At 40.5% G+C, this 13,621-nt stretch overlaps 1 protein-coding gene across 1 annotated transcript; it reads right to left on the bottom strand.

Moving 5' to 3' along the window:
- Positions 1-344: 344 nt before the first annotated feature.
- Positions 345-6,141, bottom strand: TCHHL1 (trichohyalin like 1). Its single transcript, XM_019792562.2, has 3 exons — positions 6,023-6,141; positions 3,553-3,708; positions 345-3,070 (listed from the first exon to the last, which is right to left on the bottom strand). Exons 2-3 carry the CDS (start codon positions 3,688-3,690, stop codon positions 482-484), a joined length of 2,727 nt encoding a protein of 908 aa, XP_019648121.1. The 5' UTR covers positions 3,691-3,708; positions 6,023-6,141; the 3' UTR covers positions 345-481.
- Positions 6,142-13,621: the final 7,480 nt, after the last annotated feature.

Genomic DNA, 13,621 nt, shown 5'->3' on the forward strand with positions numbered 1-13,621 from the left:
AAAAAAAAGGAAAAGAGGTAACAGATGCTTCCTTGATATGTGAAGAAAAGGGAACTCTATCACTGCACTCTTCCCCCCCAAAACCTATAACCTCAGTTTGTGAGAAAAATATCAGGAAAAATCTGAATAGAGGAGCCCCCTACCTCAAAACTGTCAATGTTATCTAAAATGAGGAAAGCCTGAAAAATTGTAACAACCAAGAGAAGCCAAAGGAAACAACAACTAAATGTAATATGGGAAACTGAACGAGATCCTGCAACAGAGAAAGGACATTAGATTAAAAAGTAATGCATGGAGTAAAGTAATGGACTTCATTTATTAATAATGTATCAATAAAGGCCCATTAATTTAAAAAAAATAAAGGATTATCAATTTGCATCTGAATGTGTGCTTGTGGGCATTGAGGGTGATTGGGAGGAGTCTGGGACATGTTGAGATGTGTGAAGTTTCTTGGAACTTCTCCTGGGATCATGATAATGATTCATTGCTCTTTGGGGCCTGTCTCCTTTTGTAGTACTGGTTTCTTTTCCTGAGGGTAGCCCTGCTTATCTTCTGAGGCTTGGGGAGCTGATGTTTGCTCTGTGTCAGCAAGATCTGCATCAGGCAGATGCCCCTTGGTGTAATGTTGTAATGCTTGGCTGTCACTAAAGATGATAGGACACTCTGAGATCTCATGGGTGAGGGATGCAGTTGACTGGTTGTTGAGGAGCTCTGGGCTTGATGATCTAGCTGTCTGAGCTTGATTTTGCTGCTCCATTTGGGTCACGTCCATTTGTTGCAGTATCTTCTCTTGCAGGTACTGGTACAGAGGACTGGAATGGACTGTACCCCTCTCCACAAAACCAGGCTCTTGGTCTGTCTGTATCTTCTCTTCAAGGCTGGACTGGGGGACTGAAACATCATATCTTTTCTTGGCTGGATTTTGTTGGTCATTGGCTTCTGACAACTCTTGGGGGCTTTCATCCTCTTCCAACGTTGCAGTTTCCTCTCTTTCAAGGTGTGTTTTGGGAGATGCTGAATTGTCCTCATCCAGATTTTTTACTGGAGCCTCCTGGGTCTCTGGTGCTCTACCTTCCTCTCCTTTGGTACTTAGGCACTGGACCTTTAGCTTTCTTCTGGTGTCTTCCTTTGCTGGAAGCTGCCTTATGGAAAACTGGTCAGTGAAGTCTGCCTCCAGAGTACCTGGGATCTCTGTCTCCAAGGACTTTCTGTTTTTACCTCTTGCTGTGGACTCCTGTGCCTCTGGATGTCCATCAGGGTGCACAGCTGGACCCGGGCCTTTGGTCCCTGAACCCAGACTCTTGTGCTCTTCTCTGGCAGCCCATTCTGGTTCTTCGGTGAGCTTCTTATCCTCTCCTCCGACTGCCAGCACCACTGCCCCCTGAGTTCTGCTTTCCTGACCCAGAGCTACCTGTTTCTCAGTGTCTGCATTATTATTTTGACTTCTTTCCACAGACTCTCTAAGAGGGTCTACTTGATTCTGGGAATCCCCTTGCACAGGCAGGTCAGTTGTCTCTGAGCTGCTATCACTATCCTCTGGAGTCAGGCTGTTGGGAATTTCAGAAGAACCCTCATTATTCTGTGTGACTGTGGGCTCGGGATCCTCTCCCTGGTAAATATCATCGTCCTTGACTGGCTTGTCATGAGTCTTGGTGACCTTCTTATTTTCTCCAGAATGGTTCTTGAGTGGTGCTAATTCCTGTGTTCTTTCTCTTGCTCCTGGTGTCCCTTCTGCTGCAGGGGCATTTTTGCTGCTCAGAAGTATTTTTGCTGTGCCTTCCTCAGCATGTCTTGCCTCTTCTCCTGGGGTGACTGCTCTTTCAATTTCAGGATGATTCTGATCTCCTCCTTCTGAGCTTAACTCTTGTGTTTTAGAACCTTCTTCAGCATCCCTTTCTTTTGATGACTCTCGGGGTTCCTCATACTTTCCATCCTGTGGTTGGTCTTCCAGGGTTAGTAGCTGAATTTTTCTCTCATTTTCTTTCTGCCCTGCTGTTTCATGGGCCTCAGGGCCTCTCCTCTCTTTCCTTACAGCCCTAACATCAGGTGTTTCTGAAACAATTCTGCTATCACCTTGGACAGGCAGGTCCTTTGTTTCATGTTCTTTTTCTTGTGCTGGTAGTTCTTGGGTCTCAGTTACTCTACCATCATCCCCAGGTTCAGCTGGATTCTTTGTCTTAGGTGGTGTCCTGTCGGCATCCTCTCCTTGTCCTTGGATCTCAGGTGTTCTACCATCATCCTCAGAATCAGTTGGTTTCTCTGTCTGCAATGGCTTCTGGGCTGCAGCTTGTTTTGGCAGGTCAGCGTGCTCTGAACTGGGCTCATATTTTCCTGGCAGTGACAGTTCTTGTGTTTTAGAATGTTCCTTAACACCCTTTCCTGCTGCAACTTCCTGATCTTTGGAAGGCCTCTGTGCTATTTTTTCTGGTAGAGAACTTTGGGTTCTTAGGTTCCCTTCCTGTTCTCCACATCGATCCCATGTCTTAGTGTCTCTTTGCTCCCTGACTGGTTTGTCTCCCTCCATGGGACTCTCCTTATCCTGTTCCTCCTGCTTTGTGGGACTGTAGATCTGTTCTGATTCTGCTGTTGGCTTATTTGTCTCAAGTTGAGCCCCATTGTCTCCTGTTGCTGGTACATCCTGGGCCACTTCCTGGTTCTGTTGATCTCCTTCCGTGTGTTGGTTCTTAGGGTCATTGGGCCCAGGTGTGTCTACTGGCAGTTTGCAAGTCTTGGTGTTTTCAACCCCATTGTGTCCAACTGCTCCCCTTTCCATTGGGCTGAGCTGAGCTGATGATGTCATTCCTGAAGGAGGCACCACTCTGTCTTGAGTTGGTGGTATTTGCTCTGTCCACTGGCCAGGGCCACTGGTCCCCTGAAGATCCATATCATTTGGTTTCTCCTCTGGTTTAGACACTTGTCTTGGTTCTGGTTTTAGTAATGACTGTATATCAAGATAGCAGAGGTTCAACAAGTTGAAGATTGCAAGAACAAATTCCTCAAAACTGATAGTGCCATTGCTGTCAGTATCCAGAAGGTTCAAGTTTCTCTTCACAGCATGAATGGCATGTGGCTGCATGAAAACACAGTGAGGAATCAGTCTATTTATATATGTTCAAGCACCCCGAGTGTCTACATGTCTCCCAAGAATGTTCTTTTCTTTTTTTTCTAACCTTTTTCCTCAGGAACTAGTGAAATTTCCCCAAACAGTAAGAATTTGTTGATTCTGGATACCATTTTTCATCAGAGAGCTATGCTAAGAAGGAGTTTTTATGTCACTATGAGTTGCATTTAGTTGTACACTGGCTCATGACTCCTCTCAGAACGTATTTGCTGAAGCATAGCCCCAGTGAGAAAAACCTTATTTTCCTTTGTAAGAGTGATTAAGCAATTGCACAGAGTAGGGAGCTGAGACTGAAAAAAGTTCAAAATCAGTGAGTGCTGAGAGTTGGTAGCCAAATATAAAACAGGCAGGGATCACCTATACCCATCTTGCATAGATTATGGAGAAAGGGTAAGTGGGGAAGAATCTCCACAGCTCTGTGAACATCTCACCTGAAGAATGTCCCCAAACTCGCCCTGGATGAGCTGTTTCAGCTCTGCGCAGGTTAGTGTTGCCTTGTCACCATCTTCTTGGGCATACTTGTGGAATGTCTTGATTACACAGAGGACATCTTTCAGGAGCCGAGGCATCTTTCCCAACTCAGGACACTGTGAGAAAGAACAAACAAAGGCAGCAATCTCTATGACATCGGCCAAAACAACCTTTTTCATGACACATCTCCAAAGGCAAGAGAAACAAAAGCTAAAATGAACTTGTGGGACTTCATCAAGATCAAAAGCTTCTGCACAGCCAAGGAAACAGTCAAAAAAACTAAGAGGCAGGCCACGGAATGGAAGTATATTTGCAAATGACACTACAGATAAAAGACTGGTATCCAAGATCTACAAAGAACTTCTCAAACTCAATATGGGAGAAACAAATAAACAAACCACAAAATGGACAGAAGATATGAACAGACACTTTTCCAATGATGACATACAAATGGCTAACAGACACATGAAAAAATGTTCAAAATCATTAGCCATCAGGGAAATTCAAATCAAAACCACACTAAGATACCACCTTACGCCAGTTAGAATGGCAAATTGACAAGGCAAGAAACAACAATTGCTGGAGAGGATGTGGAGAAAGGGGATCCCTCCTCCATTGTTGGTGGGAATGCAAGTTGGTACAGCCACTCTAGAAAACAGTATGGAGGCTCCTCAAAAAGTTAAAAATTGAGCTACCCTATGACCCAGCCATTGCACTACTGGGTATTTACCCCAAAGATACAGACATAGTGAAGAGAAGGGCCATATGCACCCCAATGTTCATAGCAGCATTGTCCGTAATAGCTAAATCATGGAAGGAACCGAGATGCCCTTCAACAGATGACTGGATTAAGAAGCTATGGTCCATATATACAATGGAATATTACTCAGCTATCAGAAAGAACGAGTTCTCAACATTTGCTGCAACATGGAAGGCACTGGAGGAGATAATGCTAAGTGAAATAAGTCAATCAGAGAAAGACAAATATCATATTATTTCTCTCATCTATGGAACATAAGAACTAGGAAGATTGGTAGGGGAAGAAAGGGATAAAGAAAGGGGGGGGTAACTCAGAAGGGGGAATGAAGCATGAGAGACTATGGACTCTGAGAAACAAACTGAGGGCTTCAGAGGGGAGGGGGGTGGGGGAATGGGATAGGCTGGNTGAGGGCTTCAGAGGGGAGGGGGGTGGGGGAATGGGATAGGCTGGTGATGGGTAGTAAGGAGGGCACGTATTGCATTTTGCACTGGGTGTTATACTCAACTAATGAGTCGTCGAACTTTACATCAGAAACCAGGGATGTACTGTATGGTGACTAACATAATATAATAAAAAAAACATTAAAAAAAAAAACAAAGCTCATTTCCTAAGAAGGGTCCTTCAGGAAGGAGATACAGAGGTCATCCTTTTTTCTGTCCCTCCCCCAGTTCCACTGGCATCATCTGCTCTATTCTATCTATCTCTATTAAGATACTGTATCTGAATTCCAATGATTTAGTTTTGTACCAGGTAATGGTGAGATCAGATCTGGCACAGGTAGGTATTGGAAGTGACACATCATCCCACCCTGTGGAAAACAGCGGCACTCATGTCTTCAGAGAAAGCTTTATTGCAAAAGGAAGTGGAAAAAAGAACGCAAATATAAGTACTGAAATGCGCAAATGATGTCAACAAAACGGGACCAATCCTTCCAGCCTTAACTGAGAGTGTCCACCTGTTTTCTCCCACTTTGGGTCAGTCTAACTCCTCTTCTTAGGAAAGTATAATTTTTTTTTTAAAGAAACAGGCTCTTTTTTTTTTTATTATTTGACAGAGATAGAGACAGCCAGAGAGAGAGGGAACACAAGCAGGGGGAGTGGGAGAGGAAGAAGCAGGCTCATAGCAGAAGAGCCTGATGTGGGGCTCGATCCCAGAACGCTGGGATCACGCCCTGAGCCGAAGGCAGACGCTTAACCGCTGTGCCACCCAGGCGCCCCAGGAAAGTATTATTTTTAAAGTTAGTAAAGCTTCTAGAGGAAAGAGAAGTAATGCCAAGAAAATTGACTTCTCTATATGCAGACTGAAGCCACATATTTTTACCAAGAAGACATGGCTCAGTGAACTCACTGGTAAAACAAATAGAATTCTGACCCCTCAGTCATTACCCATCATTTAAACGACTCTGTATTTTCAATTTAGTATTGCTCTGAGTCCCGTGTCTTGTTACATAGTATTCATGCCTATGTCATACAGTTTGTATTTTTTTAAAAAGATAGTGATCCAAGCAAAGAATGCATCTGGGGGTCTGGAGTTCCCAGTTTAGTGGGATTAATAGTGGTCAACTTAGACTTGGGGTAGGTCTCCTCTGGAATCCTTACACAATCTCACATATAAGCAGAGCAGCAACCAAGATCCCAAGTATGCTCAAGCATGTGGTCTATGAGGCTTACCTTGTTTCACGAATGAGAGCAAGTAGAGTAAAATGGGCAGCGGGCTGTGAGCCGACAGCAGGCGCTGAAACCTTTTATTGAGTCCCTAATTGCACAGTTAGGAAGGAGACACCCTCTGGGTCTAATGCCCTGAGTCGTCACCACCAAACCCAGTCTCTTCTCTTTGTCTACTCACAGCTTCTCTTATTATTTTTATTTCCTTCTTTAGGCAGGTTCAGTTAAGTCTTGGCTTCAGACTCATCCAAAGGAAGGAGAGGGGATATTTTGTTTCATTCACTGACTTGCAGGGTACAGTTTTGAAGGACCTTTGGAGTGGTGTTGGCTTTTATTTTTTTTAACCTAAGAGCACAATTACATTTCTGTTTGACAAATCATAGGGCTGGCAGGGACCTCAGAAGTCATCTGATTCCTTCCTCTGCCCACAGGGTGGACTGTATTTGACCCAGCTGGACAGATGGATGTCAATCATGTGTTTAAAAATAGAGGCCCCATTAAGCCATGTGACAAGAGTGGCAATACCAGTTGATTGAGGTGTTTCAATGCTCTGCTGTCCTTGCCCAGAGGCAGAGTTAGGAAAAAAAAATCTTGCTGGGTGTGCAGAACTTTGTTTACCTAGAATGTGCTATTTTAAAAAAAAGTGATTGTTATCTGCTCTCTAAAGGTGCTTTTATAATCCAATGAGCTTAGAAATGGGCATCCATATTCCTGTGTTCTTTCTGTAAAGGGGAAAGGGAGAGCTGGAAACCGCCAATCTGAAGATAGGTAGGAGAGAGCCTGAGATGCTAAACTGGTAGATGTTTTTTATTACCTTCTAGATCTCAGTCCCTCTTTGCAGAGAATATTTAGTTAACAGGAGAATTAGATTAGTTGTTTTATTAGATATTTAAAAAGAGAACAGGGTATGTCTTAAAGTATTCTTGCCTGCTTGTAAAAGCATGTAAGAAATAGACCCATGAAAACAACTCTAAAAGGCAAAGACCAAGAGAATGGAGGGGCGGAGATGGGGGGTAATTTTACAAGAAGACTGAAGCTAAGGGCAGAATTGATATTGAGCAAAACATTGTTCTGATCTTCCTGATAATTAAAGCAAGTATAAGGGAACTGAGTGTTGAGGGTGGGGGTGGGAAATCCATGTTGATAGTTCCCACCTGAAAAAAAATTTCTCAACATTGTCCTAAAAGGCAGAAGCCTCTGCCTGAGAATTGGGATTGGCATGTGAAGGTCATCTTAATTCTGTTCAATCAATATCTCCTGACTACCAACTATTTCTCAGCCACTATGCTAGGCACTGGGGTGTTTAAAGTTGAGTAAATTCTGTCTCTCTGCCTTGGAGGTCACAGGCCAGTTTCATGAGAAATGGTTGAAGGAAACTGAGTATCTTCAAGGTTGAATTGGAAAGAAAGACTTAGGGGGAACATAACAGCTGTTTTCAAATATTTGAAGGGTTTTCATGGGGATAAGGAATGGGATAGGAAGAGAAAGGAACTTACATTCATTCAACACTTAAGACATGTCAGGTACTTTACGTGGGCTGTCTTACTTAATCCTCATAGACCTTTGTAGTTATTATCCTCTTTTAGCAGGTAGGGAAGTTAAGGCTCTTAGCTGTTAAGTAACTTGCCTATGGCCATGTGCCTAGTAAATGGCAAGCCTGGATTTAGAATTGAAATACTTCAAGAATATCTCTGAGCTCATGGGATCTTCATTATGTTGAATTCCTTATTCTGTGTAATGCCAGAGAATAGAGCTAGAGTCAACGATTGACAATTTCTAAAAAGAAGTCTTTAGTTTTTATTAAGAGCTCTTTAAGGAACAGTGTTGTCTGACAATGATGCAGACTGTTCCTAAGGTGACAAGATTCCTGTTACTGGAACTGTCAAATAGAGGCTGAATCACAAACCATTGGCTAGGTTATAGGGGAGTCCTCCAACAGCAGGAGGTAAGACCGGAGTGACTTAACGGGGAAGAGCATTGAACTCTTTCAACCCTAAATGTCTATGTTTTTAGGTTATAGTTTCTATTTAGAAGGTCAGGTTTGGATCTTGAACAATGTAAGATCTGGCTCCCCAGCCCTTTTACAGACATTCCTATTTTTTCAGAGCTTACTTAAGACCATTTAATTAATACCCATACTTCTGTGTGGGTAGTGACTCAAGGGATGGCAGAAGCAGGAAAGAGATGGGAGGAGAGGATAAGAATAATTTTTCATTGAAAAAAATTCTTTAGACTGCTATGCAATAAACCACAAATAATTCTATTACCAAAGAAAAGACTCAGGCTGCCCTTTTTTCTTCTAAAAAATAGCTCTATTAGTCCCTCCATGATGTCCTCTCCCTTCTAATTTTGTGTAGGGATAATGAAGAAAGGGGGAGAGACAGAATGAAAAGAAATTGATTAATAAAGAACTATGTCTGAGGTGCCTGGGTGGCTCAGTCCATTAAGCGCTGGACTCTTCACTTGATCTTAGCCAAAAGGCCGAGAAGCAATAGTGCTGAACTCTAGATTTTAGGTTGGTAATGATCTCAGGGTCCTGGAATGTAGCCCCAGCTGAGCTGGAGCCGGCTTGAGATTCTCTGTCTTTCTCTCTCTGCCCCTCCCCTCTCATGTGTGTGCCATCTGTCTCTCTTAAATAAATACATACATACATAAATACATAAATAAATAAAAATAAAGAACTATGTTTAAGAACCTCTTACTTTTCAAAGGTCACAACTGAAGTCTTCAATGAAGGCTCGAAATAAAACCAATATGATGGCTACTTTGGAAAAGATGGCTAATAAAGCAATTTTTAAAAAGATTTATTTATTTATGAAAGAGAGAGCCATGTGTGAGTGGGGGAGGGGCAGAGGAGGAAGAGAGACAAGCTGATTCTGCACTGAGTGTGAAGCCCAGACGTGGGGTTCGATCTCAGGACCAGAGATCATGATCTGAGCTGAAATTGAGTCCTACGCTTAACTGAAGGAGCCACCCAGGTGCCCTGCTAATAAAGCAATTTTTAATGATTCTCTGTAATACTGGAAAATGTGTCAAGCAAAAAAGACTTCAGTTTATATAATTTCATTATCTTTTTTCTTATTATAAAAGTGTTCAAGATGATGGTGGACGGAGAAAATGTATATTCTTATGTCTCTCCGGGAATCTTCTAAAATAAAAATATACAAGAAGAAAAAAATGAACCAGAATTATAAGCAGAACTGTAGAATTGCAACTTAGATTTAGGAAATTTATGGAAGTTGAAAAGTGGATGATTGAATGTTCATAATAGAAACAAGTAGGGAAAGGCACAACCCAGAATATGTTATGAAGGAGGGGCAGAGGTGAAGGCAGATACAGTGGAGGTGGGAGTGGGAAGTGGAGCTTTAAATAGGGAAAGTAATTGAAAGTTTTTGTGAGGAACTTCTGTCTCAGTGGCCATTCTCATATCCCTCCTCCACTTTGGAGCATAGAACATAGATACCTGAGCATACTGCCTAACCTTCCTAGCAAAACTCCAAATGGCTCTTCCCTAAAGATATTGAACAGAATTCCTAGAAATGCTAAACGTAAACTCCTTGAGAGCAGGACTCTGTATCTTATTTTCCATATTGTCCTCAGAAGCTGTATGAATATCTGGACTATAGTAGGTGCTCTGTCATATTTGTTGATTAATAGATGGACTAAAAGCTAAGGCATCTAGTATAGATATTAATGCTCTGGGAAAACCCTCTCCATATGGCATTAGTGGGGGGTGGGGAAAGGGTAGGTCTGCAGCCTGACAGCCATTTCTCTGCAAATTGACAGGTTTCTTCTCCAACCTGCGACAAGTCCCATCTAGGTAAGAGAGTTGGTGTGAAACAGACCTATTTATTCAAATCAGAAGAAACTCAGATCTTTTAATTGATATAAAGGGGCAACTAAGAATATTCAGGGATATTAATAAATCAGCAGCATAAAAAAAAAGAACATGATAAGCAGACAAACTGACCCCAGAGGAAATAGATATAATTCAGGAAGCAGAAGAGAAATTAAAAAAAAAACCTCTCTAATTAATATACTCCAAATATATTAATTGAGGCAAGACCAGGATGCTCTAAAAGAGCAATCAGAGAACAAAAATCAGAGAAAAAATGATATTTTTAGATTAAATTAAATAAAAAATGAAATAAAATAAATAAATGAAATAAAAAAAGAACAACAGAATTTTAAAAACCTCACAATGTTGACAAAGTCCTTTAGAATGGCATTATCCAATAGAACTTTAGATATTTGCACTGTCCAGTGTGATAGCCATCAGCCATATATGTGGCTTGAAATGCGGCTAGTGTGACTGAGAAACTAAATTTTTAATTTTAGTTAATATGTATTAATTTAAACTTAAATGCAAATAGCCACATTCACCTAGTGGCTACCTCATTGGATAGTACGATTTTAGAATATAAAGCAAAAAGAGAAAGAAATGTAAGAGGTGGGAGAAAAGGTAAGAAACATACATAATCAACTTAGGAAAGCCTACTAAAAGGAACATCAGAAAGATGAAACAGAGAGATAAAAGATTAATTTATCAAAACATTAAATGAAGATTTCCTAGAGACTTCAGATTTTAAAAAGTCCACAAAATGTTCATCTAGATATATCCTTGGAAATTTCAGAGCATCAAGGATAAGGAAAAGAAAGGTCAAGTGTCTTGCCCAAGGCTACAAATCTATTAAGTGGTAAACCTAGTTTTTGCTCCTAGGCAATCTTGCTTCTGTGCCTATGAGCTTAACATAACAATGTAGCTATTTATTGATTTCCAAGTGTTAGAGTCTGTGTATGTACAAATCATGCCATATTTGGTTGTGGTTGGAAAGGTAAAAGTGGAAGTGATACTGTCAAAAGTTGATGGAAAAAGAAAAGTATATTATTTTGAGTTAGAAAGGTAATAGAAGACTAGAATAATGAAATATTAAACACTGAGAAAGGGGGTGGAGAAGAGAGGCAGTGTGATTTAAATCTTCCCTTTTCTTCGTGGATATATTATTTTATTTTTTTTAAAGATTTTATTTATTTATTTGTCAGAGAGAGTGAGCACAATCGGGGGAGTGGCAGGCAGAGGGAGAAGCAGGCTCCCCACTGAACAAGGAGCCCGATGTGGAACTCAATACCAGGACGCTGAGATCATGACCTGAGCTGAAGGCAGATGCTTAACTGACTGAGACACCCAGGCATCCCAATCGTGAATATAACATTTTAAATAGATAAATTTTACTACCAGAGGTTAATATCAGAAGATCCACAAATTTTTTTTTTTTTAAAAAGAGTGTTTCTCTGAGGAATGGGACTGGGGTTCAAAAGATTACTGGATCTTAGGGTAGTTCTATTTTTAACTTTTTGAGGACCCTCTATACAGTTTTCCACAGTGGTTGCACCAGGTTGCATTCCCACAAACAGTGCACTAGTGTTCCTTTTTCTCCACAACCTCGCCAATACTTATTGTTTCTTGTGTTATTGATTTTAGCCATTCTGGCAGGTATGAGGTGATAGCTCATTGTAGTTTTGATTTGCGTTTCCCTGATAATGAGTGATCTTGAGCATCTTTTCATGGGTCTGTTGGCCATCTGGATGTCTTCTTTGGAGAACTGTCTGTTCATGTCTTCTACCCATTTTTAAATTGGATTATGTGTTTTGGGCTGTTGAGTTTTGTAAGTTCTTTATATATGTTGGATATTAGCCCTTTATCAGCTATGTCATTTGCAAAGATCTTTTCCCATTATGAAGTTTGCCTTTTAATTTTGTTGATTTTTTCTTTTTCTGTGCAGTTTTTTATTCTGATGTAGTCCTAATAGTTTATTTTTGCTTTTGTTTCCCTTGCTTCAGGAGCTATATGTAGAAAGAAGTTGCTATGGCTAATGTCAAAGAAGTTACTGCCTGTGTTCTCTTCCAGGACTTTAATGGTTTCAGGTCTCATATTTAGGTTTTTAATCCATTTTGAATTTGTTTTTGTGTGTGGTGTAAGAAAGTGGTCCAGTTTCATTCTTTTACATGTTGTTGTCCAGTTTTCCCAACACCACTTGTTGAAGAGACTGTCTTTATCCCATTGAATATTCTTCACTGCTTTGTCAAAGATTAATTGACCATATAGTTGTGGATTTATATCAGGATTTTCTGCTCTGTTCTATTGATCTATGTGTCTATTTTTGTGCCAGTTCCATACTATTTTGATCACTAGAGCTTTGTAATACAACAGTTATTTTAAACAATCTCCACTCCCTTCGGTTATCTGAAGGGATAACCCCCTCCCCCACCTTTGGAAGATGGTCCTGCCTGTTTACTTCATAAAGAAAATAAAAGTCATCAGAGGATAATCCCTTAACTTTCTTCCACCAAACTACAAATTTACTGGCACTTATTTACATGCATGGTTTCTTTCTGTTTCATTAGAAAAGGTATCCATCTAAGCCTAATCTCTCTTTCTCCTGGATCCTGTTTTTTTCTTGCCTTCCCAGGAAATCTATGTTGATAATTCCTTCTCTTTTCTATACTGCAGTCTCTCTTTATTGGTTCCTTCCCATCAGCATTTACACCGGCTTAAGTCTCTCCTATTTTATAAAATCCTGCCTTGTGCCCCAAACCCCATCCAACCCTTCTACTACCCTTCATGAACATTTAGTAATGCTCAACATTGAGGAATTTTCAAAATACAAGAAGGGACTTAGGGCTTCAGTATTCGGAAGGGAGGGATGATATGTTAGATGGACAGTAGACACCTTGGACTAAAAGAACTATAAGGGTTATAGTAATTCATGTGACAAATATTTATTGAATACCTACATTTTCACAACTCCTTGGCTTCATAGGGACTAGGAACTTTTGAAATCCTAGGTGAAATTTTTGACTATGTGCATTTTTCTCGTGAGACAGTCCACATATTTCCTCAGAATTTCATAGAGTTCTGTTGCTTATTGTTTATCATGGAAAGAATGTACAAAATAAAGAATTCCAAATTGTAGTCTCTGCTTTCAAGATCTTTACAATCTATGTGGGAGATGAAGCAAGTATAAAGCCAACTAAGGCACAATGTTGTAATCAATTAATGAGTAGTTAAGATGATAGATATCTTCAAATCTCAGTGAATGTGTGTCAGAATGATTAGGGAAGATTTTACGGAAGGGGTGGGATTCAGCCTGGGTCTTTTAAACTGAGTAGAAAGTGTCCAGGTAGTTAAGGAGGGGGGCATTCCAAATAGATAAAATTATGCCAATAAGTTTTTGAAGGAAGGACAATCATAAGGTGTCCTGATGACAACATAGACTAGTCTGCTATTAACAACATGGCTGGTTCAAGAGATACTGGGGGGCTAGGGTTAAAAGGTATATTATCTGTAGAATGTGGAGGGCCTTAAATTCCAAATTGAAGTTCTTAGACTTCGTCTTGCAGAAAATGCCACACCCATTTTTTCTTTTAAAGGGAAGTGACGACAAATAGAAATAAAATTTTTAAAAGTTTTTGTAATTCTAGTGCTTGCCATGGACGTCCTGATGGTTTGGAAAATGATAACCTTCTCAGAAATCTATCTTTTACATTAATTTTAGGTTATTGCATCTCACTGTCAGCTCTTAACTAACAAGGGAAATGTGCTTA

This window comes from Ailuropoda melanoleuca, chromosome 2, assembly GCF_002007445.2.
Source record: "Ailuropoda melanoleuca isolate Jingjing chromosome 2, ASM200744v2, whole genome shotgun sequence".
Taxonomy (NCBI): Eukaryota; Metazoa; Chordata; class Mammalia; order Carnivora; family Ursidae; genus Ailuropoda; species Ailuropoda melanoleuca.